Source organism: Aotus nancymaae, unplaced genomic scaffold (genome assembly GCF_030222135.1).
Source record: "Aotus nancymaae isolate 86718 unplaced genomic scaffold, 86718_ANA_hifiasm-v0.15.2.pri h1tg000011l, whole genome shotgun sequence".
In the NCBI taxonomy this organism is placed as follows: domain Eukaryota; kingdom Metazoa; phylum Chordata; class Mammalia; order Primates; family Aotidae; genus Aotus; species Aotus nancymaae.
In genome coordinates this window covers 58,668,229-58,695,820 of record NW_026988422.1, presented here as the reverse complement: position 1 = coordinate 58,695,820, position 27,592 = coordinate 58,668,229, and the positions used below count along the sequence as shown (strand labels likewise).

At 42.5% G+C, this 27,592-nt stretch overlaps 2 protein-coding genes across 4 annotated transcripts; one reads left to right on the top strand and one right to left on the bottom strand.

The window, feature by feature from the left end:
- Positions 1-588: 588 nt before the first annotated feature.
- On the bottom strand, positions 589-11,199 carry ZC2HC1C (zinc finger C2HC-type containing 1C). The gene is given in 4 exon segments (XM_012438070.2): positions 589-4,308; positions 8,961-9,423; positions 9,425-10,303; positions 11,103-11,199. Coding segments are annotated over 3 exon segments (1,587 nt in total). The 5' UTR covers positions 10,285-10,303; positions 11,103-11,199; the 3' UTR covers positions 589-4,044.
- Positions 11,200-11,360: 161 nt separating this feature from the next.
- Positions 11,361-27,539, top strand: ACYP1 (acylphosphatase 1). 3 transcript variants are annotated; one of them, XM_012438072.3, is made up of 3 exons: positions 11,361-11,638; positions 18,984-19,075; positions 27,136-27,539. In XM_012438072.3, exons 1-3 carry the CDS (start codon positions 11,476-11,478, stop codon positions 27,349-27,351), a joined length of 471 nt encoding a protein of 156 aa, XP_012293495.2. In that variant the 5' UTR covers positions 11,361-11,475; the 3' UTR covers positions 27,352-27,539. The 3 variants fall into 3 exon arrangements, with proteins under 3 accessions (XP_012293495.2, XP_012293496.1, XP_064231114.1); XM_012438073.3 differs by lacking the exon at positions 11,361-11,638 and adding an exon at positions 18,528-18,623; XM_064375044.1 differs by lacking the exon at positions 11,361-11,638 and adding an exon at positions 18,695-18,902.
- The last annotated feature ends 53 nt before the right edge of the window (positions 27,540-27,592 follow it).

Below are 27,592 nucleotides of genomic sequence, written 5' to 3'. Positions count from 1 at the left end.
CCCAGGAGGCGGAGGTTCCGGTGAGCCGAAATCACGCCATTGCACTCCAGCCTGGGTAACAAGAGCGAAACTCCGTCTCAAAAAAAAAGAAGGATGATCCCTTCTTGTACCTGCGTCCTCAGTCTCAGTCTCAGTCTCAGTGTGGTGAGCCCAGATCACGCCATTGCACTCCAGCCTGGGTAACGAGCGAAACTCCGCCTCAAAAAAAAAAGAAGGATGAATTTTGTACCTGCGTCCTCAGTCTCAGTCTCAGTCTCAGTGGGGGGCCTTTCCAAGTGATAATGCCAGTTTATGGTTTGTGAAACTTTTCCCTCAAAGAGATTGAACTGAATTTGGTTTCCCTGGCATAGCATAGCCAAGTTACAACTTCTCTTGGCTGAGCATTTCACTGAAGTTTAAAGCAAAAGTAGACTAAAAGTTTTCATTTCATTTGCCATATGTTCACAAACATTCATAATAGAACAATTCAGAAGCAAGAATGCATTTTAAATAAATTCACTCAGATGAAATGCCTGAACCCCAAAAAAGTATTCATGATGGTTAGGGCAGAGTGGGCTGTAATCAGGACTATAAAACATTCCTTCCCGCTGCAAAGCCAAAAATCATTTATTGTTTCAGTGATTAAGTGTGGAAATAAGCTGATCACTAAACCTCACAGAATCATGAACATTAGGGCGAAAAACTCCACTATGTCACATTTCTGTTACCTCCTGTGAAGCTGTGGAGAGTGATATATTGATAATGAAAGCAAACATTGGTTAGAAGGTGCTGTGCTGCATTACATACACTGCTGTCCAGAAATACTGTCTTAGCACATCCACACACATTTTTAATGAAATGAGTTTCTATGTGAGTTTCCCTATGAAATTTTTCCCATGGATCAACCTTTGAACTTTAGAACTTAAAATGTTTACTTGCACTAAAGGTTCTTGGATAAAGTAGTATAAAATACAGACATTAACAAGCATGCATTTATTTACTGCCATCCGCTGAGCTATCCAGGAAGAGATTCAGATTTTTTTTTTTTTTTTTTGAGACAGAATTTCACTCTTGTTGCCTAGGCTGGAGTGCAATGGCACGATATCAGCTCACCAAAACCTCCACCTCCCAGGTTCAAGCGATTCTCCTATCTCGGCCTCTTTTTTTTTTTTTTTTTTTTTTTTCCATTTTTAGTAGAGACGGGGTTTCTCCATGCTGGTCAGGCTGGTCTCAAACTCCCGACCTCAGGTGATTCGCCCGCCTCAGCCTCCCAAAGTGCTGGGATTACAGGCATGAGCTACCTCAGCTGGCCCAAGATATAGATTTTTTTTAAAAAAAGGTTCTTACATCTTCCCAGAGACCAGATGAAGCTAAATTTAAAAGATGAAAGCTATTTCTAATATAACCAAGGTCTAAACATGTAGAGATTAAAGGGAACCCTAAAGCATTGAATATTGTTTTATTTCTTTAGCAAAATGAGAGTGAATAACTGCTTCATTGTCTATAGAAAGCACTCTCCACATATAACAACATTTGTTCTATCTGGAGGGCCCTGATCTGCGACCCTACTAACATTATCCAGGGATCCCAAATCCAAGTGCCTATGGGACCAGGCAGATAAGGTAAAGAAGTGAAGTAGGCCAGGTGAGACTGTGGTGGTCTGCTGCTACCATTCCCATTGGAAGGAGCATCTGATTCTAAACCCCACCCAATCTGTGCTGTGCAGGTTGCTGGCCCAGTGTTTCCAGAACTTCCAGTTTTTCAAGAGATGTTCCATATCCCAAGTTTTTTTTTTTTTTTTTTTTTTTTCTGTTCTTTGTTTTGAGACAGAGTCTTGCTCTGTTGCCCAGCCTGGAGTGCAGTGGCATGATCTTGGCTCACTGCAACCTCCACGTCCCGGGTTCAAGCAATGTCTCAGCCTCCTGAGTAGCTGGGATTATAGGTGCATGCCACCACACCTGGCTAATGTATGTATTTTTAGTAGAGATGGAATTTTACCATCTTGCAAGCTGGTCTTGAACTCCTGACCTGTGATCCACCCGCCTCAGCCTCCCAAAGTGCTGGAATTACAGGTGTGAGCTACCACGCCCAGCCCCATATCCCAGTTTTTAAATGTCAGATTATATTTTGAATGGTAGGCCAGCTAAATAAAACATCTGTGGAGCAAAGCATTCCACATGTTGCCATTTTGTGACCTTGGCCACAGCTTATTCTTGCCATCTATTGCAATATACTAGTTTACATTTCCACTTAAAGTGTGCATTTCATTGAACTTGCCTAGAGAATGTACATATTAGGTTTATCCAGTATCTCTGTGTGAGCTTTCCTTAAGGGGCTAACCAAAAGCTTTATGATGTGATACCTCCTTTCCTTTGAAACAATTAAAAAGAGTGCAAAGAATTAGCTGGGCATGGTGGCACACACCTGTAATTCCAGCTACTCAGGAGGCTGAGGCAGGAGAATCGCTTGAACCTGGGAGATGGAGGTTGCAGTGAGCCGAGATCGCGCCATTGCACTCCAGCCTGGGCGACAGAGCAAGACTCTGTCTCTCAAAAACAAAGAAGTGCAAAGAAATAGGTATTTATATATAGGATTTTTTTCCCAGCCTATGTCCTGTAGCTTCACCACTCAAGCCTTAACTCACATTTCAAATTGGTCTGTTAGCCCGGCCACTCAGCAGAAGCTGCAGAGGAAATGGAACAAGAGTGAGTGGCCATTTGTTATTTAGTAAAATAGGATTTTGTTGTCTGTCTAGCCCTAGCTCAAATTGAGTAGTTTTTCTCCAGTATTTTAAACTAACAATGTGAGTAATGCAGAACAGTAATCCTAGGATTTCTATCTGTTGTGCTAACTTCACTCCTATCTGGACTGATTAATACTCTCACAGACATTAACTTATCAGTTCTCTCATTTCACTAGTCTAGGTCTCGCTCATCTTTTTGTTTAATTTTAAATCTCCACATCTCATTAATTGAGGGTCTAACTTGTGCTAGGCAATATGCTACACAGAGACAATTAAAAAGATTTGATCCCTTTCCCTTCAAAGTTTATGCTCTGAAATAGAAGTTGACTATGCTACAATTTGCAAGGGCATGTGACACTGTGCAATGTCCCAGCTTTGTTTTGTTTTGAGATGGGGTCTTGCTTTGTTGTCAAGGCTGCTCTTAAACTGCTGGCCTCAAGCAGTCCTCCCACTTCAGCCTCTGAAAGTGCTAGGATTATAGGAATGAGCCACCATGCCCAGCCTGTCTCAGCTCACTTTTATGGTAGATTTTGCTGCCTCTAAACAGTCATTTAGCCCAACCGATTTGAAAGTAGAGTGCTAGTAACAGCTAAAATGGAGGTTTCTTTCTTTTTTTTAACATATGAAACCCATTAGAAAAGAACAAGTAGAAGTATAATATGTGTCCCCCCAACACCCATCTCTACCGTGTGAAGTATATAAAGATCTCTCCTTTATTACACAGTACACCACAGGGAAGGTTAGGAGACACTGGTGCCTTAACCTTACATACTTGTATTGGTTTTTGGCCAGGATCATGCACCAGGGAGACCAAGGATAGATTTTCATTAATAATGTCTTACAGGAAAATTGTATTGTCTTTTATAAAAGAGTTACCATCTCGGTGATCATGCCCCTCTGACACCAACACATCCTAGTAACTCCAACTTCTACAAAAGCAAGAGTTAACAGGAACTATGAACGTACATGCAGTGACAAGAAGGCACAACCAGATGCAGGCACTTCACTAGCACAAACCACAAGTCAGGCATGCAAGAAGAGAGCTTTAATGGAGCCTGCTCCCAACTCTTCAGTGTCTTCACCCATCAGTTCTGACTGCAATAACATAAAGCATACCAGCCCGAGGTTGTAATTTACTGGGGAGCTGGGGCTTCCTTCTGCCTCCTGCTGCTTAGCAGTGGCTCTCTCCTCAGATTTTAGCTCTGCAGGCAGATGTGGGAGCCGTTTCGTTTCTTTCTGCTTTGTATCAAATTCTACTCCCATTTAGTCCTGAAGAAAAGCAGAGCTTTCTGAACTATCCAAAAGTTTCCACCGTCGTCTGCTCAACTATAATGCTTCCTTGGAGGTGGAGGGCAGTTCTTGATGGTCTTACACTTGGGAATGTGTTGCTCAGCCACCTTGAGAGCAAAGTGGTGGCTACAGTGAGGACACTGAATGTAGTCTGGGTTTTCTGAAGGCAGGATGGGAGGCAAGTCTGAAGGGTTTCCACCTTTGGCAATTACCTGCTGGACCTCTCGAGCCTGGCGGAGGGTACGGATAAAATATTCGTGCTTCTGTCTTCAGTTGCTCTTCCGAGGAGGTTCCGCCTGTAATGTAAAAGGGATACTGATCTTTCAACTTGGCTGAGTCTCCATTAGAATAACAGTAAGAAAATGAAAAGGGTAATAATCTGCAAGGTCAAAGAGAACAGGAAAGGAGCAACAGTGGTAACTGACTTGCCAGAGTTGAGGCAAACCAAGGACCTGCAAAGGGGGTGCTGCTGAGAGGCAAGCTGCTTTCTCAGCAGAACCCCAGAGAGGTTCGGTGCTTGGAAGTACCAGATAGTGGAAAGTAAGGAGGTACAGGACTGAAAACAGGCAGGACCCCACAGCTCCTCCTACCTTGCACACCCAAGTGTCCAACACCAAGCACACTTACAGAAGAACAAGGATTTATTCTCTGGAGAAATTGAACCAGACAAATTTCCGACTCAGGAAATCCAGATAAGTGAAACTTGGGGGTTAATCTGGGGGCTGAAAATGGGGATTAAATACAAGTGTACATACCAAATTATGGAACTGTCAGCCCCCTTCTCCCGCTCAGCCCCCAGAGTACCAAGCATATTGGCATCCTCTTAGGAAAAAGTGGGGTTCTTTGGATACACAGAGCAGTCTAGAGAAAAGCCTTCAGATACCTTGGAGGATGCTAATTAAAAGGCTCACGATTTAGTAACCTTAATATGAAGGTCCTTAGTCAACAAGCCCCACTTAAGCTTAAATATGAAAGGACAGCCAGGAATCATCAAATATTTACTAAAGCTCTAACGAGAAAAAGGGCCCAAAAAGTCCACAAACAAAAAACCCAGGAAGCAGCAACAAGGCAGATAGCAGAAGAAAACTTTTTTTTAACATGAAACCATATCAACAAAATGAGTATTAGAAGAGGTTGTGTCCATAAAAAAAGAAGCATATACTGTGAAAAAAGGACAACCAGAGAACCAGAAAGAACTATTATAAATTTAAACTTTGATAGCTAAAAATAAAAATCAAATAGAAATGTTGTCAAGAAAATTTCTCAGAATGGGAAAAAAGATCAAGATGGAAAGTAAAAAGATAAGATTGGAAAATTAGAAAGTTAATCCTGGAAGTCCAACATGTGACCAGTAAGAGTTCCAAAAGGAATAGAGAAAGCATGAGGAGAAAATTATTAAGGACATAATACAATTAACATTCCTAGAATTAACAGTCACACATCTCGAGATTGAAATGGCTTACCAAGTATCCAGCACAATTATTGTAAAGTTTAAGAATTTCAAAATAAATAGAGAATCTCATAGCCTTTCAGAAAAAGAAAAAAAAAAAAACAAAAAAAACACAGGTTTCTTGTAATGGAACAGAAATCAAAATGACATTAGATTTCTCAGTAATACACTGGATGCTAAAAGCTAGTGGGAAATATCTTAAAAGTTCTAACAGAAAATCATTTTCCTCCTAGAATTCTGTACCCAGCCAAATCATCAAATGGGAGCCTATTAGATAGATACTACCATTCATTCCAAGACAATATACCTGCTGTGCACCTTTCTTAGCTTCAGCAATGCAAGGAGTAATGCAAGAAAAAGGAAGACACAGAATGCTGCAAACAGGGGAGCCAACACAAAAGAGAAGTCCCAAGACAATGGGCTTGCACCAGGCCTAGAAAATAACCAGTCCAGGTTGAAGCAGAAGGGATCACAGTGGTGGAAGGGAGGTTTTCAGAATTAAAAAATCAAACTGATAGATTATGAGAGGTGTTTGAGCATTACAAAAACATTAACAGATGTCTGGTATCAGATGGATCACTGGGGGTATGTAGAAAATTAAGGAAATGAAAGGAAATGAAAACATACGTCCATTATTAACTCTAGGTACATGTGGGCAGAGACATTTATTCACTCATTAATGAACAAAATTTACATGATCATTACAATGTGAAAGCTGACTTCTTTTAACCAAAAATTGTGATTCAACTACAGTGGAAGGGTAAGAGAAGGAGAAAAGTAGGAGACGGGGATATGAAAGAGAATTTCACTCACAGCTTCTGTAAGAAGTTATACCAGGTAGGCCAAGCACTCTGGGAGGCCAAGGTGGGCAGATCACTTGAGGTCAGGAGTTCAAGACCAGCTTGGCCAACATGGTGAAACCCTGTATCTACTAAAAATACAAAAATTAGCCAGGCGTGGTGGCACGTGCCTATAATCCCAGATACTCGGGAGGCTGAGGCACAAAAATTGCTTGAACCGTGGAGGTGGAGGTTGCAGTAAGCCGAGATGGCACCACTGCACTCCAGCCTGCATGATAGAGACTCTGTCTCAAAAAAAAAAAAAAAAAAACAAATTGATAAATCAAGAAAATAAGCATATTATTTAGAAATATGGAAAGGCTGGGGGTTAAACCCCACATGGGGTAAACTCTGACCAATGACAAAAATAAAATTTTCTTCTTTGCTACTTTCCAAAAAAAAAAAAAAAAAGAAAAGAAATATGGAAAGGCAGACCAGAAGAACCATCTAACAAAGGCTGCCTCCGGGGGCTGGACTAGGGGCTCCACTGTAGGTCACTCAGTACAACATGCCTTTTTAAATGTGTACAAATACTATTAGATTTTTAAAAAAGAAAAAAAAACAGACAAATAGCTCTTGGTGATCTGGCATTGTTAATGATGAATAGTAGGAAGAGAGATTTTATCAAAGGAAAAGAAAGGGTCCTTGGGGAAAGTCTCTTACTGAAACAGACAAGAAGGCAAGAAAGTGTTAGAGATGGTATCCCGGAACCTTTAAAAGAACTTGATTAGGGGAAAGTTCCTCAAGTGTATGAAATACTTTAGTAATTTACTTCTTATACACTAATTCCTATAATTTTATTCCTCATTGTACTGAAATTCTATTCAGTTAACACTTATTAAGCACAAAGCACAAAGATATGTTCCCTGTCCTTGAAAATGCTTATTAGTCCAGGAGAGAGATGGGGTATATGTCCACTGGAAGTTACGTGAAGATTAAAGGATTTCAGGAAAATCACCTGTTCTTGAGTACTCTAGAGGAATGACAGGAAGGTACAACCACTCAGCTTCCAAAGGCACAGCACTGTGGAATAAGACCTGAGACATTACCGGGGCGGTGTGGGTACAGCTTAGTCTAGTTCCCTTCGGTCTTGGTGTCCTCAGTGTCACACATTCCGCCAAACTAGCTGCCATAAAGCTGGAGCATCTGATCTCAGGAACCTAATTATTTTACTTTACTGCAACTGTATTTACGAATTTAAGAAACACAAGATGTTTTAGGCTCTGGCCAAAAATAAATTGCTATAGTGGGACAGAATGAATCCCCAGTGGATTATTGGGTTGAACAGAAAGAAAACAGGAAAAAACAGTAAGTGGCCATCATATTATTATCTGCAAGAGCAAAATGTTGATTTCTTTTTTGGAAACTAGTTCAGGGAGATTGTCTCTGAACACAGATGGGACTTGCTTGTGATTTCCCCAAACTGTACTGAAAGAAAGAACTCTAACTGTAAACAGTTTCTTCTAACAACCATCATATAAATGTGAGTTTTTAAAGGCTCCAGCAAATACACAGAAACTGTAAAGTGCTGATGGACAAGAGGTGCCAGCACAGCAGAGGGAGCGTTGGAAAGAAATGAAAGCAGAACGACACTCTCTTATTTTTCTGGAATATTAGAACTAGATGGGCGTCCGAGATCATATGGTCTACACTTCCCAAACTTCAATCATTTGCACTTTCACTTAATCCTTACAATTAATTAAGATTTTTCTGTCCCTGGAAATCAGGGGCTTAACATATTGTCATATTTTCCTAATATAACACCAAATGACTAATAAATTTTTCTAATAAAACACTGGACACTAAGACTACTAAAATAAAGTTTGTCAGCATGCCACACTTTGAGAAATACCCATTTTATAAACCAAGTGGCACACCTTGACAGGCCATTCATTTATGAGACAATCTTCTCCAGATATGTTGTCCAAATGTGCCTATGAAGTTAGCCTAAATTTATCATGTAAGTGTCGTGAAGCCCTTACTTTTTACAACCTGGTTTTTCTAAAGTGAGAAATAATTGGCAGGGGCATGGTTTGTAAGATAACCAGAAAGAAAGTCTGTTTTACCTTCAAGGTGTTTATACTCTAAATGGGGTGAAAAAGAATTCCAAACTTAGTTGTATTTCCTCTATTTACTCAGAAGCTATGTCAACACTGAGCTGATCTTAAAAGAGTAGATAGTGAAAGCTCAATGTCACAGATCCTAGTCTTGGGGGGTGGCAGAATACATTGCAAAGAGTGAGGGGTTCTCTCCAGGTAACAAAATGCTGCATTTTTTTCTTTTTGTGTCCTTTAAATTTTCTACAGTAAACGTTTATTACTTTTACAATCCAAAGGACACAAATTCTAGGTCTAGATTTTTTAGTCATTCCAACCAAGAGTTATATGCTGATCCTGCCACTTAAAGCTGTTTGTGACCTCAAACTCACTTAGCCTATCCAAGTCTTGATTTTTGCATTGATACAATGAGAGATACTGCGAGGATCACATGAAAAGCTCCTATTACAATGCTGGCAAACAGTAGTAATCAAGAAATGTTAATTTTAGACGTCAATTCTTCCTACATGACACATGAATTTTCCCTAAAGAAAACTGGTGATGACATAACAGACCCCTACAATGATCCCCACACCAAGTCACATCCATAAGGCTCTTGTTACCTTGGCTGAAGCTGGCCCCTTCCAGTTCAAGTACTGCTTTAGTTCTGTGCCCTTAGCCCGGGCCCTGGAAGAGTCACTTTCCTCTTGGACTCCCGCATCCTGCTGCAGACGGTGGTGTCTCTCCAGCCTGAGCAAGAGGAATTTGCGCCCACAGTGGCTGCACTCGCCCAGTTGTGGCTCTTCAACGGAGCCGCCGGAACCTGAGGAGTCTGGTGCCGTGGACGGGCTGGAATTTCTGGCGGATCCCTGCAAAGAACCGCCTGGTGTTTCTGAAGGCAGAGAGAGCTTCTCCATCGACGGCTCTGAGACTCGGTCTCGAATTTTGTTATTACTTGCCGCCAGCCTTTCCCTTTTGAGCCTCTGGATTCTATAATCAGAGAGCTGGAATGGACTCGAATTTTGTTGAGACCATCCCCAAGCTTCATCCTGTCTCCTGTCTCTACCGAATTCTTCCTCAAACTCAGTCTGGGGAGAAGATAGCTTTGTACGTGGTGTTGCTATTACCTTTAACTCTTCTCCTGGGTAGTATAATTTCCTGTAGCTCTCTGTTTTCATTTTCCTTGGCCTGTTCCTTTTGCTTCTGGATCCTTCTGAGTTCCTCCTCTGTCTTCTTCAGCGTTCCCCTCAGAAGAATCTGCTTCCTCCGGATTTCCTCCTCTAAGTTTTACCCTGCAGCTTCTAGTCTTCGGATCTGCACCTGCTCAGTCCTCTCGAGGTTTACCGCGGCCCTCTCCTCCTGAACCGCAGCAAGTACAGTGCCAACCACAGAAAAGTCGACCTGGTCCCTCACACCAGGGTTGCTGGATAAAAACTCTCTCAGCTCAGGGGGCCTTGGGTAGACATTCTGGTCCCCATCCGTGCCAGTCTCACCCATACTGCACGACTTCCGATGGACCACAGGTTTCAGTGGGTACGTCCGGTCCACCCCAACTCGTTTCTTTGTAAAGGGGATAAAGTCCTGGTTATTGGCTTTGGGATACCAGGATTGAGGGCCTGACGAGTAAAACGAACACTTTCCTTGGCCCTGGGAATCACTTCCTGGATCTTGCTGGCTGATTCCAGTACAGTCGGGATAGGAGTAGCTCCGCGCTTTTGTGTGGGTGTTCCATTTGGGGTGAGGGTAGACATTATCCAGCGTCAACTCTTTGTTGCTCAAAAGCTTCTTCTGGAAACTGTTCCTCAGGTGCCCCTTCAGGGACTGCTGGGAAGAGTCACCTTGTTTGTAAGAGTCTTGCTCCGCTGAGTGGGGCCCTGGAGCTTCTGTTGTATTATGTGGGAGCATAACGCCCAGAGGCAGATGTGAGGCCAACTGGAGACCAGCCATTCAGGGCCTGGACTGACGCCTATGGGAGATTTAAACCAGATACATGGGAAGAGTTTGAGATTCACTCTTAGCTGCTAGAGCAAACTATTTCTACATTTGCCCTGCCCACATTTCCTGAAACTTTTCTAGGGACAGTGGTGCTCGATCTGCCAGTTTCCCTTCAGTAAGCATTCGGTGAGTGATGATAATGCACAAGACACTGTGTTAGGCCCTAAAGATAGAAAAACGAAGGTGCCACAGGTGTTCCTGCTACCTGGCTTTCTTTCCTCCAGCACCAGCCTCTGCCACGCACAGTATATTCTATAGTAGGTGGAAAAAGCATCGGATTGAAAGTCAGGATTTAGGCTTATAACAGGACAAGCGACTTCTGCCTTGCTGGGCCCCGTTTCTTCGCCTGTAAACTGAAGGGTTCCCTCCGAGTCCAGCCTCACCATTTTACAGGTGAGAAAGCTGTGCCCCAGAGATACTGACTGGCACAAAGAGCTCTCAGGTCTTCCCTCCTACTAGAACCGTGCTTGATTTCAAAGAGCACAGAGGCTGCTAGGGCCTGGAGCAGGTGCCTGGCTGTCAAACCCTCATCCCAGGAGTCCCCGTGGCGCAGACGGTAAAAGTTTTGTAACCTGAGCGTTGAGGTCACCTGACCTGGCTGCGGCCGGTTTTAGATCCCGAAGGCTGAAGTCACGTTCTGTCCCGAAGGGTCAACTGGGGCGCCCCCACTGCGGACTCCGCCTTTGGGGACAAGCCCTCTCGCTCGCCTGCCCTTCCGGCCCTTGGAAGGTGGAGGTGCTGACCCCAGGTCTCCGAGTCCTTCTGCGTACCTCAGGCTCTCGGGCACCGCTCCTGCTCAAGGGAAACCCCAGGCCCCAGTTTCCCAGATCTGACCTCCCCGTCGACCGACGGCCGCGCAGGCGCTCTCAGCTGGGCTCTGTTATTCCCGGTGCCTGGAGACGGAGTCACGGGCGCGCCGAGCCCCGCCCCTCGCCGCACACTCCACGGGGAGGCGCGCGCAGGCGCCGTGCACCAGCGACCCCGGGCGGCCGGGGGTGGGGGTGCGGTCAGTCCGGGCGTCACTTGACCCAGTGTCCGGCCAACTCTGCAGCTCGGTCCAGCCCTGCCCTTGGGGAACAGGGGAGGCGGGGGAGAGTTTTTCTGGGGCTCCATCAAAGAAGAACTTGTACTTTACTGAGAACGATGCTCCCAGACCCTGGGGTGTGCCCTTCTCGGGCAAAGGGTGGAGGCCCTGGCTGTGCCCCCATGTGTTTCCGCCACAGGATGCCGGCGTCCGCCCGCCTGGCGCGAGCGGGGCTGCTGCTGGCCTTTCTCGGCGCGCTCGGCTGCGCTGGGCGGGTCCCAGGTATGGCTGCACGCGCGCGCTCCCTGCTTATCCTCGCCAAGGCTTTGGAACTTGCTGTCGACGTTTTTGCTACGCAGTATCTTTCCTGGGTAGCTTTTGTGGCCAATCTAATTATTTTGATATTATAATGTTTTACTCTCACGTGGTAACTCTGGCCGTCTCTACTTAGGGCCCAAGAATGACTCAGCAAAATGTAATGATAATAAAGTTAACTACCAGATCGAAAATAATCGGTATAACCTGGTTTCAACACTAAATGATACTCTATAACTTGTTGACATCAAAAGAAGGTTTATTTTTCTTCTTCGCTTCGGTTCATCTGTGTAAACCGTTTGGAAGAGGCAGTTCACTTTTTCCCTGTAGCTGCTCAATTCATGCACATGGAAAATAATGTAGACAGCAGTCATCAGTGTTAATACTTCAGCATGTCACATTACAGCTGTTACATATTACAAAGAAATTCCTTGGTGGACCCTCTAGGTCAGTCCTGTTTTTGTTTTTGTTTTTAATTCTTTGTTTTCATCCCTAGTTGACTCCACCGCCTCTCCATGTATGCAGCTTTAGACATTCCCCACTCAGAGTCCCAGTTATCAACTCCTACAGCTGCCGTCGGCAGAATTTACCAGCTTGCCTCTTTATCTCTCTCTCTGTCTGTCTCTCTCTTTCCATCTCCTTCCCTCTCCTTTATGAGAAAGAAGGGCCACTTTCTTTCCATGAGTTATCTTCTCTGCCTCCCGGGTTCAAGAGATTCTCCTTCCTCAGCCTCCTGAGTAGCTGGGACTATAGGCACAGGCCAGCACACCCGGCTAATTTTTGTATTTTTAGGAGAAATGGGATTCACCATGTTGGGCAGGATGGTCTCAATCTCTTGACTTCATGATCCACCTGCCTTGGCCTTCTGTAAAGTGCTGGGATTACAGGCGGGAGCCACCATGCCCAGCCCCGAATTAGTTTTTTTCAGTACCCTCCAGGAACTGACTTTGTCACTTTACCCCTGCATTTTTTTATTATTTTTTTTTTAGTTTTTTTAATTTTTGACTCAAAGTTCTGCTGAATACCCCTGCATTTTGTTTTTGTTTTTGTTTTTTTTGGGTTTTTTGTTTGTTTGTTTTGCAGACAGAGTCTTGCTCTGTTGCCCAGGCTGGAGTGTAATAGCACTAGCTGGGCTCACTGCAACCTCCGCCTCCCGGATTCAAGTGATTCTCCTGCCTCAGCCTTCCACTCGGGGACCACAGGCATGTGCCACTATGCCCAGCTTTTTTTTTTTTTTTTTTTTTTTTTTGTATTTTTAGTAGAGACAGGGTTTCACCATGTTGGCCAGGATGGTCTCGATCTCTTGACCTTGTGATCTGCCCACCTCAGCCTCCCAAAGTGTTGGGATTACAGGTGTGAGCCACCACACCTGGCCTTTTTTGTCGTTTTCTGGTTTTTTGTTTGTTTTGGTTTGGTTTTTTGTTTGTTTGTTTTGAGACAGAATCTTGCCCTGTTGCCCAGGCTGGAGTGCAGTGGTGCAATCTTGGCTCACTGCACCCTCCGCCTCTCGGGTTCAAGTGATTCTCCTGCCTCAGCCTCCTGAGTTAGTATTACAGGTGTCTGCCACTATGTCTGACTAATTTTTTTCTATTTTTTTTTTTTTTTTTTTTTTTTTGAGACAGAGTTTCGCTCTTGTTACCCAGGCTGGAGTGCAATGGCACGATCTCGGCTCACTGCAACCTCCGCCTCCTGGGTTCAGGCAATTCTCCTGCCTCAGCCTCCTGAGTAGCTGGGATTACAGGCACACGCCACCATGCCCAGCTAATTTTTTGTATTTTTAGTAGAGACGGGGTTTCACCATGTTGACCAGGATGGTCTCGATCTCTTGACCTCGTGATCCACCCACCTCTGCCTCCCAAAGTACTGGGATTACAAGCGTGAGCCACCGCGCCCGGCTTTTTTTCTATTTTTTTAGAGAGGGGGTTTCACCATGTTGGCCAAGCCAGTCTTGAACTCCTGACCTCAGGTGATCTACCTGCCTTGGCCTCCCAGAAGTGCTGGGATTACAAGTGGGAGCCACTGCGCCCATTCTTTGTTTTTGAGACAGGGTCTCACTCTGTCACCCAGGCTGGAGTGCAGTGGCACAATCATGGCTCACTGCAGCCTCGACTTCCATGGCTCAAGCAATCTTCCCACCTCAGCCTCAGGAGTAGCTGGAACTATAGGTGTGTGCCCCCCACACCCAGCTAACTTTTTTTTTTTTCTGTAGAGACAGGGTCTCCCTTTGTTACCCAGGCTGGACTCAAACATCCGGAGTTAAGAGATCCTCCCACCTCAGTCTCGCAAAGTACTGAGATTACAGATGTGAGCTACGGCACCCTGCCTGCATCTTGTTAACTTCAAATTGTACCTCTCCATAAACTCCATCTCTTTGGTTTTAAAAGATACTCAACTTTCCCCTCCAAAACAAACTTTACTTCCCTTGACCTAACTTTCATGTTACAGTCCCATTCATTTCTCCTCTTCTCCCCACAAGACTTCTTAATGGAAATCTCCACATTTGCTGCCCCCATATCCCCATCTCCCCGTCGTTGTCCAGCTCACTGGGGCCTGGCTTCTACTTTCTCCACTTTATTTAACTACAGAGCTACCAGTGACCTTCCAAAGACAAACGCTTCATTTCTTCATCCTACTCGTGTGACATTATTGATTATCCACCCACTTAAAACGCTCTTCTCAGTTGCTCCTGTGCCCTCTTGGTTTCTTCTTTCATGTCCTTGCTCCATTTTCTTCCAAGTCTCTGGCATATATCTTTTCCCTATCTGCCCTCTAAATTTACGTGTGTTCTGAAGCCCTCATATTTCTTATATATATATATATATGTAGTTCCAGACATTCTTTTCTTTAACGATTTCAACCAAGTGCTGAAATTTCAGGTTTCACATGTGTTTAAATGACAGCCAACTTAGTTTTAGTCTTTCTCATAAGTTACAGACTCAAATTTTGGACTGCCCGTTTGACACCTCCACAAGATTGTGCCTCAGGAACCTCAAATTCTGTATGATAACATAAACTCGTGATCCTCTCCCTTTCTCAGATCTGCTTCTCCAGCGTGCCTGTTCATGCCCACAACATCAGTCTTCCATGCTTCCCTCTTTGTTGCCTCTTCCTTATTTTGCTATTGTTGCCCAGGCTGGAGTGTGATGGCACGACCTCGGCTCACCGCAACCTCCGCCCCTGGGTTGAAGCTATTTTCCTGCCTCAGCCTCCCGAGTAGCTGAGATTACAGGCACGCGCCACCATGCCCAGCTAATTTTTTGTATTTTTAGTAGAGATGGGGTTTCTCCATATTGGTCAGGCTGGTCTTGAACTCCCAACCTCGTGATCCGCCTGCCTTGGACTCCCAAAGTGCTGGGATTACAGGCAAGAGCCACTGCGCCTGACCATTGCCTCTTCCTTCTAACTGATCACAGGTTTTATTGAGTTTACTTTTTTAAAAAATTTGAGACAGTCTTGCTCTTGTCACCCAGGCTGGGGTGCAGTGGCACGATCTCAGCTCACTGCAACCTCCGCCTTTCAGGTTCAAGTGATCCTCCTGCCTCAGCCTCCCTAGTAGCTGGGACTACAGGTGCATGCCACCATGCCTGGCTAATTTTTGTATTTTTAGTATAAATGAGTTTTCACCATGTTGGCCAGGCTGGTCTTGACCTCAGGTGATCCACCCATCTTAGCCTCCCAAAGTGCTGAGATTACATGCTTTAGCCACTGCGCTCATCCTATTCATTTACTTCTGCAACGTCTCTCATATATGACTCTTCCTTTACATTTCTGCTGCCCCAAGTGAGTTTTTCTTCACTTCTCCTTGGGATGGCATAGCCCTCCTAACTTCTCTTCTTGCCTTCAATATCTGCTCTTCAAACCCATCCTTCATGCTGCTGCCAGAATAATTATGCTAAATATTTCTTCCCCCTGAGCTTTATTAAGATATAATTCACAGGTACAAATTATATCTATATTTGCAGTGTACAAAGTGATGATTTGATACATGTATGCATTGTGCAGTGATTAAATCAAGCTAATTACCAAATATTTCTAACCCTATCATTTCCCTCCCCAGTGGCTTCTTCTCTACCTAGAGAATAAAGTTGAAATGCATGATTTAGCATGTCATTTCTACCTCCCAGATTAGGCCCAGCCTACCTTTTCAGTCTTGCCTCCCCTTAATAAGCCCCAGGGTCTAACCCAGTGAGTCTCAACCCTGGCTGCTTAAGACTACTTGGAAAGCAATATCTAGGGGTGAGGCCTGAGCATTAATTATTATTATTATTATTTTTTGAGATGGAGTCTCCCTCTGTCACCCAGGCTGGAGTACAGTGGTGTGATCTTGGCTCACTACAACCTCCGCCTCCCAGGTTCAAGCGATTCTTCTGCCTCAGCCTCCTGAGTAGCTGGGATTACAGGTGTGTGCCACCACTCCTGGCTAATTTTTGTATTTTTAGTAGAGATGCAGTTTCACCAGGTTGGTCAAGCTGGTCTCGAACTCCTGACCTTGTGATCTGTCTGCCTCAGCCTCCCAAAGTGCTTGGATGACAGGCGTGAGCCACTGCACCCAGTCGAGCATTAATATTTTTTAGAGCTTCCCCAAAGATCCTAATGCACAAGCAGGGTAGTGAACCTCTGGTCTAGCCACAACTGACTACTTGTACTTCTTCATCTCCATGGTGCTACCTTACTCTAAGCTCCACAGACTGAGAACTGGTAGAGCATATCATTCATGGGAGTTGACTCTGGACTGACCCTCTGGAACCACATCCCAGCTTCATCACTTACTGGCTGTGTGACCTTGGATTAAATGTTGCTTCCTCCAAGAACCCTTTCCCAATCTTCCCAGTCAGAATTAATTTCTTTGCTCATTTGTAATATTTTCTGTTCTTGTTATAGCACAGGGCTGGTTCCTGATGAGCTCTCAATGGATTTTCATGGAATTAAATTACCATGCTGTGCATTTTATTGTCATTATTTGCATGCATATATATCCCTTACACTAAATTGAAAACTCTTTGAGGGCAAAGATTATATATAATTCATCTTTGTATATCTTAGAGTGCCCCATATATATTAGACACTCAGTAGGTTTTGAATTCTATAGAGAAACTTTTTTTTTCTTCAGACAGAGTCTTGCTCTGTCACCCAGGCTAGAGCGCAGTGGCGTGATCTCGGCTCACTACAACCTCTGTCTCCCTCATTCAAGGAATTCCCTGCTTCAGCCTCCTCATAGCTGGGATTACAGATGCCCACCACCACACCCGGCTAATTTTTGTATTTTCAATAGAGATGGGGGTCTCACCATCTTAGCCAGGCTGGTCTTGAACTCCTGACCTCATGATCCACCCACCTCGGCCTCTCAACGTGCTTGGATTACAGGCATGAGCCACCGCACCCAGTTGAGAAACTTTTTTTAAATGAATTTTAGAGAAAGAAATACCATCAGTCAGATACTCTGTTTAGAGTTATTTTCAGATATTGCCAAGCACAGTATTCAATCCAGCTTGTCCACCACCAACCCTCCACCTCTCAACACTAACGTTTTATGATTCTCTAGGATATGGATCCTCACTCTGTAGCAGGAAACTAGCAGATTGATGAATTTCCATGGCTACCATCACAAACCCATCTCTCATTGCCAAGTCTGCCAACCTGGCATATTCATATAAGGAGTCTTATGTTATGAAGGGGTGTAGTGTATATGAGCAATCCACAAAGGTCCAATAAACACCACAGTTTTTTTTTCCACACACATTATGAATCATAAGGGTAGCTGGATTCAAATGTCTACACATCAACTCTAATTTTAACCATCTTCATCCAAATCCCCTGACAATTCCCTTTTCCCAAAATAAATTCATGTAGTTTGGCCATTTGGCTTAGATTGACTGATTCAACTGCAATTCTGGAGCCATGAGTTATTTTGCTTGTGCTCTTACTTTATTTGTTTAGTTATTTGTTCAAGCATTATTTGACATTTTCATAGTAAGGGAGACCAGTGAGTAGTTTCCAGAAGCCCAGAAGGAGAAATAACCTCCATTGGGACCTCCTGTGCACTTATGTCCCTGTATCCCCTATTCCAGATTAGTTATGACCCAAAATTTAAGGAGAACTGAATGAAAAGGGACAAAAAGGTTATATGTATTCTACTCGACTTATTTATAATGTTTATATTTATTTATTTATTTATTTATTTGAGACAGAGTCTTGCTCTATCACGCAGGCTGGAGTGCAGTGGGGCATTGTAGCCACTGTAGCCTTCACCTCCCAGGTTCAAACGATTCTCCTGCCTCAGTCTCCCAAGTAGCTGGGATTACAGGCACCCACCACAACACCCAGTCAATTTTTGTATTTTTGGTAGAAATGGGGTTTCACCATGTTGGCCAGGCTGGTCTCAAACTCCTGACCTGAAGTGATCTGTCCGCGTCAGCCTCTCAAAATGCTGGGATTACAAGCTATTTATGGTATTTAATGTGTACTGTTTGTCTCTCACTTCCAGAATTAAGCTCCTCCAGGACAGGGATCCTGTGTTGTTTACTAACTTTTGCCAGGTCACCTAGAACAGGTGCCTGGCACACAGTAGCTGTCAGTCGGTATTTAACTGAATGTATCCCAATGTACTTCTTCGTCTATGCCTTTCTCTCCATGAGAAAATGAGAAGAGGGGTGCGCTTGGTGAATGAAATGGATAAAGGCAAGATGTGTGGAGGCCCAGCCGAGATCCTGGACAGATCCCCAACCCAAAGCTTTTTGGGTTGCCGGACAACCGCGTCCTTAAGTCCCATCTTCTGGGCGGGCTCGGGCTGATGCGCCATCTCTGATTGGTCGTGTGGAGGTGATGAGCATGAGAGATAGCGAAGGGGCAGCTGCACACTAAACTTCCGGGCGCGGAGGTTTGCGCGCCTTGGTGAGCCATTGGCGTGGTGGTCCCTGTGTGATCCCGGCGGCTGGTGGGGAAGACAAGGAGGGTGAGCTGGGAGGGGTCCCCGGAGTGTGCTTGTCAGGTTGATTAGCACTAAAATGTTAGTAGCAGGGGATTCTGGGGGTTAGTAGCGGGAGATTCTGGTAGGGAGAGAGCGGGACCCGGCATGGATGTAAGGAGGTCATTGGTCAGCAGGTGATTTCCCCAGAAGAGGCTTCAGCCGGAGCTGCGAACCGAAGCTTCCTCTCCCGGCGTCTGGCTCCTCCTTCACACACGCCTTATCCCATCCACTCACAGCGAGGTCGCAGTGGTTAAGGACGAACAGGTGTGAGTGTGGCCCTTTCTGACTCAGGCTTGCGGGTCCTGGAATAGTCCTTCACTCTTCTGCTTTCCTGGTTTCTGACAGGTTTGAGCATGGCAGAAGGAGACACCCTGATATCAGTGGATTATGAAGTTTTTGGGAAGGTCCAAGGGGTGTTTTTCCGCAAGTATACTCAGGTATGTGGCCTGCAGGCTTTGGGGACGTAACCTAGGTTGTGAGCATGGGAACAAGGGACATGTTCCTGACAACTGTGAACTGGAAGCCGCTGGCTGTTTGGTAGCTGCATGGCAAAGAGGGAGTTTGTAGAGCAATAAGTAGAAAATGCTGTGCAATCGGTAAAACGTGGTGTAAATGGAAGATCATCCTGCTGTTATTATTGGTCTTTTTCTAACAGTGGTGCCTGAGCATCTAGACACACGTATCAATGAGCTTCTCTCTTCCAAGGGGAATAGAGGGTGTACCCAGTTCTCGCTGTTGTGGCATCATCAAACTAAGTCAGATTTCTTAGGGGAAGGCTAACATTGACTGAAGAGATGGCATTTAGATGACCTGATGGCATTTTTATAACTTAGGTATATGCTTCCTCTGTAGCTGCTGCACTTTCTTCAGACCTTTCTCCAAGCTTCCCTCAATTCTCCACTTAATTGCTTTCTATTCTTTTTTGGTTTTGAAAGAACATTTACCTTTTCTAGCTGATGTTTTTCTTATTAAAAACTCTTTACCCATTCCAGAATAGGGGATCTGAATATGGAGCCTGGAATTCTTACTAGAGCAATAAGGGAGTATTTGAGGGGATGGACAAAGTGTTGGCAGCCTCTGCCTCTGCTCTACTGTGGCTAATCTTCCCTCAACAGGCACACACAAATGCAAGCTCGTTTCCTCTGCCTTCTGCAGGTATTGGCTACTGCCTTCCCAGTATGTCTCTAACCCCACAGATAATGTGTTAGAACTGCAGGACTTCTTAAATGTCTCGTTCCTGGGACTGTGGTACTTACAATTCAAATTCTAACCTGAATCTTTGAAATATGAGTGTGAATTGTCAATATCTCTTTTTCTTTTTTTTTTTTCCTGGAGTATGGTGGCACAGTCACAGCTCATTGCAGCCTCAACCTCCCAGGCTCAAATGATCCTCCTTCCTCAGCCTTCCAAGTAGCTGGGACCACAGGCGCATGCCGCCACACCCAAGTTTTTTTTTTTTTTAATAGAGCGCTGTGTTGGCCAGGCTGGTCTCGAACTCCTGACCTCAGGTGATCCACCTGCCTCAGCCTCCCAAAGTGCTGGGATTATAGGCATGAACCACCATGCTTATTCTGAATATTTAATATAAATGGAATCATTCAAATGTGTCCTTTTTTGTGTGACTGGCTCCTTTCACTTAACATATTGTTTTCAAGATTTATCTACAGTGTAGCATGTATTAGTATTCCATTCCTTTTCATGGTTGAATAATATCCCATTATATGGATATACCACATTGTTTTATCCATTCATTGACTGATGGAAATTTGAGTTTCTGATTTCTGGCCATTATGAATAATAATGCTGTGAACACATATGCACATATTTTTGTGTAGACGTTTTCAGTTCCATTGATTATGTAAATACTAGTAGATTGCTGGGTCATATGGTAACTTGGTTTAACTTTTTGAAGAATTGCCAAACTTTCTCAAAGTAGCTATATAATTTTATGTTATCACTGGCAATGTGTGAGAATTCCAATTTGTCCACATCCTTGCCAACAGCGGTTACTGTCTTTTATGTTAGCCATCCTAGTGGGTATAAGGTAATATCTCATTGCGGTTGTTTGTTTTTCAGGTATTAATACATTTAAAAGGATTTGAGTCATAAAAGAAATGTTCTCCAACTACAGTGGAAGTAAACCACATAAAAAAATTAAAAAGATAACTGGCTTTGGGAGGCCGAGACGGGCAGATCACGAGGTGAAGAGATCGAGACCATCCTGGCCAACATAGTGAAACCCCGTCTCTACTAAAAATACAAAAAAAATTAGCTGGGCGTGGTGGCGCACGCCTGTAGTCCCAGCTACTCAGGAGGCTGAGGCAGGTGAATTGCTTGAACGCGGGAGGCGGAGGTTGCAGTGAGCCGAGACTGCGCCACTGCACTCCAGCCTGGCACCTGTTGACAGAGCGAGACTCTGTCTCAAAAAAAAAAAAAAGATAACTGGAAAATCCCTAAATATATGGAAACCATATAGCACACTTATTTCTAAAATTGTGGTAGAATACATAAAACATAGAAATTACTGTTTTAACCATTCACATTGTTTTTTTACATCTACAGAATGCTTTTCATCTTGTAAAAGTGAAACTCTGTATTCATTAAACACTAATTCTCCATTTCTCCTTCTTCCAAGCCCTTGACAGTCATAAATCTACATTCTATTAATTCAACTACTCCAGTTACCTCATATGAGTGGAATTTGTCAGAATTTGTCCTTTTGTGGCTGGCTTATTTCACTTAGCGTAATATCCTCAAGGTTCATTCGTGTTATATCATGAAAGTAAAAACAAATTCCTTTCTTTGTAAGGCTGAATAATACCCTGTTGTACGTGTATACTTTCAGGGTGGTTTTGATTTGCCTTCCTAATGACTAATGATGTTGAGCATCTTTTCATTTGCTTATTGGCATATTTTATGTTTTCTTTGGAGAAATGTCCATTCAAATCTTTTTGCCCATTTTTAGTTATTTGCCTTATTTTTGAGGTGTAAGAATGTTTTTATTCTGGATACTAGTCCCTTAACAGATACATGATTTACAAATATTTTTCCCATTTTGTGGGTTGTCTTTTTACTTTCTTGATAGTGTCTATGAAGTACAAAAGTTTCTACTTTTGATGAAGTCAAATTTATCTGTTCTTTTTTTTGCTTGTACTTTTAGTGTTATATCTAAGAAATCTTTGCCTAATCCAAGGTCATGAAGGTTCATGCCTGTGTTTTTTTATTTGTTTTGTTTTTGTTTTTTGTAGCAACTGGGTTTCACCATGTTGCCCAGGCTCATCCTGACCTCAAGCAATTTGCCCACCTCAGCCTCTCAAAGTGCTTGGATTACAGGTGTGAGCCACTACACCCAGCTGTCATGCCTATGTTTTCTTCAAAGTTTCATAGTTTACACTCTTAGATTGAGGTCTTTGTTCCAGTTTGAGTTATTTTTTATGTGATGTGAGGTAGGAAATCCAGCTTTATTCTTTTGCATATGAATATCCAGTTGTCCCAGCACCATTTGTTGAAATGAGTATTATTTCCCACATTCGTCATGGCACCTTTTTCAAAAATCAACATAATGTAAGGGTTTATTTCTGGACTCTCAGTACTATTCCATTCATCCGTATGCTGTCTGCTATAGGTTTGTTCCCTTCAAATCTCATGTTGAAATTTGATCCCCAGTGTTGAAGGTGGGGCATAATGGGAGGTATTTGAATCATAGGGGCAGGTCCCTCATGAGTAGATTAATGCCCTTCCTGGGGGGTGGAATGGTCAATGAGTTCTCACTCAATTAGTTCCCTCAAGAACTAGTTAAAAAGAGTCTGGTACCTTACCTCTTCCCACCCCTGCCTCACTTCCTCCTTAACCACATGATCTTTGCACATGCAGAATCCCCTTGGCCTTCCGCCATGAGTGGAAACAGCCTAAGGCCCTCACCTGATGCCAGTGACAGTCCTATGCTTGTACAGTCTACAGAATCATGAGCCAAATAAACCTCTTTTCTTTATATAAATTACCCAGCCTTACGTAGTTCTTCATAGCAACAAGAAACAGACTAAGCCACTATCCTTATGCCAATACCATACTGTCTCAGTTACTGCAGCTTTGTAGTAAGTTTTGAAATTGGGAAGTATGAATCCTTCAAGTTTGTTTTTCCTTTTCAATATTATTTTTAGCTATCTTGGGTCCTTTATGTTTCCATGTAAATTTTAGTAACAGTTTTTCAATTTCTGAAAAAAGCACTGGCATTTTCATAGAGATTGAGTTGAATTTGTAGATCAGTTGGGGAGTATTATCATCTTAACAATGTAAAGTCTTCCAATCCATCAATAAGGAATGCCTTTCCATTTATTTAGATCCTCTTTAATTTCTTTCAAGAATGTTCTGTAGCTTTCCATATATGTCTTGCAATTCTTTTGTTAAATTTATTCCTAGACACTTCATCTTTTTGATGCCATTATAAATGGAATTGTTTCCTTAATTTCATTTTTAGGTTTTCATTGCTAGTGTATAGAAATACAATTGATTTTTGTATAACAATCTTATATCCTACAACCTTGTGAAACTGTTTATTAGCTCTAATATGTGCCTGTGTATGCTCCTTAGGACTTTTTGTATGCAAGATATGTCATCTGTAAGTAGAGGTAGTTTTACTTTTTCCTTTTCAATCTGAATGACTTTTCTTTTTCTCTGCTGTAGATAAACCCTCAAGTATAACATTGGGTAGAATAGTAACAGCAGACATCTTTGTCTTGTTCCTGATCTTAATGGGAACATTTTCAGTCTTTCACCACTAACTATGATGTTAGCAGTGGGTTTTTCATAGATCTAGTTTGTTGAGTATTTTTATTATAAAACAGGTATTGGTTTTTGTCAAATGATTTTTTTTTTTTGCCATCTATTAAGATGATCAAATAGCTTTTGTTTTATTAATATGGTATATTAAATTGATTACTTCTTGTATATTGAACCAACCTTGTATTTTTGAAAGAAATCCTAACTTGTCATGGCGTACAATTCTTTTTATATGTTGCTGGATTTGGTTTGCTTGTATTTTGCTGTCAGTTTTTGCATCTCTGTTCATAAAAGTATGGTTTTTTGGTTGCTTTTTCTTGTGACAGCTTTAGTTTTTTGGGGGTTTATTTGTTTTTTCTTTTACTTTGGGCTTTTTTTTCTCCTTATTTTTTATTTTTATTTTTTAGCTTTGGTTTTAGTATGAGAATAATGCTGACTTAATAGGATGTGTTGGGAAGTGTTTCTTCTTTTTTTTAATGCTTAATTCTTGTTTTGGATCCTCTTCTATTTTTTTGGAAGAGTTTGTGAAGGGTTGGTAAAGGATTTTTTTTTCTTGAGACAGAGTCTTGCTCTGTCACCAGGCTGTAGTGCAGTGGCACGATCTCAGCTTACTACAGCTTCTGCCTTCCGGGTTCAAGCGATTCTCCTGCCTCAGCCTCTCGAGCAGCTGGGACTACAGGCATGTGCCACCATGCCCAGCTAAATTTTGTATTTTTAGTAGAGATGAGGTTTCACCATGTTGGCAAGGATGGTCTTGATCTCCTGACCTTATGATCTGCCCGCCTCGGCCTCCCAAAGTGCTGGGATTACAGGAGTCACCCACTGAGCCCGGCCTAAGGGTTGTTTTTTAAACATTTGGTAGAATTTGACATCTGGTCCTGGGCTTTTCTTTGTGGGAAGTTTTTTGATTAAAAATTCAATCTCTTTACTTGGTATAGGTTTATTCAGGCTTTCTGTTTCTTCTTGATTCAGTTTTGGTTGTTTGTCTTTCTAGATATTAGGTTTCTTTTCATCCAAGTTAATCTAATTTGTTGGCATATAATTGTTCATAGAATTCCCTCATATCCTTTTAATCTTTGTAAGGTTGGTGATAATGTCTTTTCTTTTATTTCTGATTTTAGTAATTTGAGGCTTTCATCCTCTTTTCTTTATCAGTCTAGCTAAAGGTTGTCAATTTTGTTGATCTTGTCAAAGAAGCAACTTTTATTGATTTTCTTTATTCTTCCACTTTTCATTAATTTCTGCTCTAATCTTTATTTCCTTGTTTGTTTTGAATTTAGTTTGCTCTTCTTCTAGTATCCTAAGGTGGATATCTTGGTTTTTTTTTGTTGTTGTTGTTTGTTTTTTTTTGAGACGGAGTTTCTCTCTTGTTACCCAGGCTGGAGTGCAATGGCACGATCTCGGCTCACCGCAACCTCCGCCTCCTGGGTTCAGGCAATTCTCCTGCCTCAGCCTCCTGAGTAGCTGGGATTACAGGCACGCACCACCATGCCCAGCTAATTTTTTGTATTTTTAGTAGAGACGGGGTTTCACCATGTTGACCAGGATGGTCTCGATCTCTTGACCTCGTGATCCACCTGCCTCGGCCTCCCAAAGTGCTGGGATTACAGGCTTGAGCCACCGCGCCCGGCCTGTTTGTTTTTTTGAGACAGAGTTTCGCTCTTGTTACCCAGGTTGGAGTGCAATGGCGCGATCTCAGCTCACCGCAACCTCCGTCTCCTGGGTTCAGGCAATTCTCCTGCCTCAGCCTCCTGAGTAGCCGGGACTACAGGCGTGCGCCACCATGCCCAGCTAATTTTTGTATTTTTAGTAGAGACGGGGTTTCACCGTGTTGACCAGGATGGTCTCGATCTCTTAACCTCATGATCCACCCGTCTCGGCCTCCCAAAGTGCTGGGATTATAGGCGTGAGCCACCGCGCCCGGCCCGATATCTTGATTATTGATTTGAAGAGACTTTCTTTTTAGATTGCAACTAGAGTTGGTGATTATGTTCCTTCAAATGTTGTCAGATGATTGTTTAAGCAGAAATGTGGTTATGAGGTAGAATTAGCTTTTTGAAATTTTCTCAGGAGAAAAAAACCCTGTTTACTTGTTCAATAGATATTCACAACTGAACATGAGTCAACAACATTATGCCATCATTAAAAAAATAAGAACAGAATTGAGCACATAAATGAAACCAGTAGGAAACGCCCATTCTCAATACTAGTTAAATTTTGGAGTGTTCTGTTCACTCTCAAGAGTTCAGATAAATCACATTGCAAATTTTTAAAGATTTACTTGACTATTACAACCTCCTGTTTAAAGCTTCACATTTTTATAGCTATTTACTATTTAAGATAACTCTTAAGAACTAGAGATAGTCAGCTCCCCTGGGTTAATTTGAAACAGAAGAGTGCAGTTGTTATACCAAGTCAGTTGGATGTGGAATCTTACTCAAAATTAATTCCCAGCAGTATTCTTTTATGCTATCATCTTTGGCACTTAGCAGTATGTCGGATAGGTATCTTCTATTTTTCTTTATTCCTTGATTTCCTCTGTATCCCTCAAACGGTTATTTATTTGACTGGAGTCTATTTTGTTCATTAAGCAAACATGTCTTTGCTTTGAACTTGTCTTTCATTTGATGGATACTTCAATTCCTCATGAAACATTTTTTTTTGCTATGCATAACGTTTTCTTTGGCCACTTCCAGCAATTTCCCACATTGACAAGGTTACTGCTCTGGCATTTTAACATGCAATCATGTTAACTCCTATTTTCTTTCGTAATCCAACACCTTCTATTAGATAGATTACTTTAACAATCAATGACTTAATATTCTAATCATAAATCTATACAAAAATAAAATTACCTCCAAAACATTGCTACCTTTCCTAAACATTCAGTCTTGCCACAGTTTAATAAAAGGAAAGAACCTTAAAAAGGACAAGCCACCATAATGATTAGATGCTTTTCATAAGCCTAAAGGCATTGTGATTATTTAGATAGAAGAGAAGAAAGTCAAGTGAAAACCTGATAGTTACATAGTCTCATGGTTTGCTGTTGAGAGGCTGATTGCCAGCTGCTTTCCTTTTCTAGGAAAATAACAAAGTGGGCTTTGGATACAATATAAAGATGTTGGGTTAGACCGTTTCACTACAGTAAGAACAATGGGATGAGTTGCCCAGGAAATAACAAACAAATTAAGCAAACATGTCTTTACTTTGAACTTGAAATACTTTCTAATGATCTTTGAAGATATAATGAACACTAATCTGGATTTGTTTAGGTGTGGTCCTGGTTAAAGGCAAGGGGAAGGATCAAATAACTTCATGCTTTTTCCATTTAACATACCCAATAGATTCTTGATTAGGGGAAGGGAAAATGAGCAAGATACAGTCCAGTATTCTAACAACAATCAGCCTTAGGGGATCATTTTAAAAGCATCTGTTTTGGACTTAAGTCTTTGGTATTTAACCAAATTGACTACACACTGAAAAATTCTAGTGCCTGGGTTTTATAGGGTAGAAGAAGGAGGACATGGAATCAAGTGGCCAACACGTCATGTGAAGATCAGCAATGAGATCCTTCCTGCTGTCTTTCTGTTTTGACTGTTCTGGGCAATATCAAATTAGTTTCAGTGGCTTGATTCTAGGCCAAGAGTCTGGCAACAGATGGTAGTCTTTGTTTTCTTCAATCTCACTGGATCTCTCTCTCTTTTTTTTCCCGCCTTAGGCTGAGGGTAAAAAGCTGGGATTGGTAGGCTGGGTCCAGAACACTGACCAGGGCACAGTGCAAGGACAATTGCAAGGTCCCATCTCCAAGGTGCGTCATATGCAGGAATGGCTTGAAACAAGAGGAAGTCCCAAATCACACATCGACAAAGCAAACTTCAACAATGAGAAAGTCATCTTAAAGTTGGATTACTCAGACTTCCAAATTGTAAAATAATGGTCTCAATTTAAACATCTCAGTGGTTTGGTTTTTATTGTCAATAGAGATAGAACTATTGTGTGTTAATATTAGCATTAGTCAATAAGTTATTTTAATGTCAGATATTTGAATGTTATTATATTACCTGTATGATGGAAGGATTACAACTGTACACAAATCTAATCAATAAAAACATTAGAACCTTCTGCTTAGAGTACTTTTAAAAAATCTTCAGTGAACTTCCTTTTGGGCGAAATAA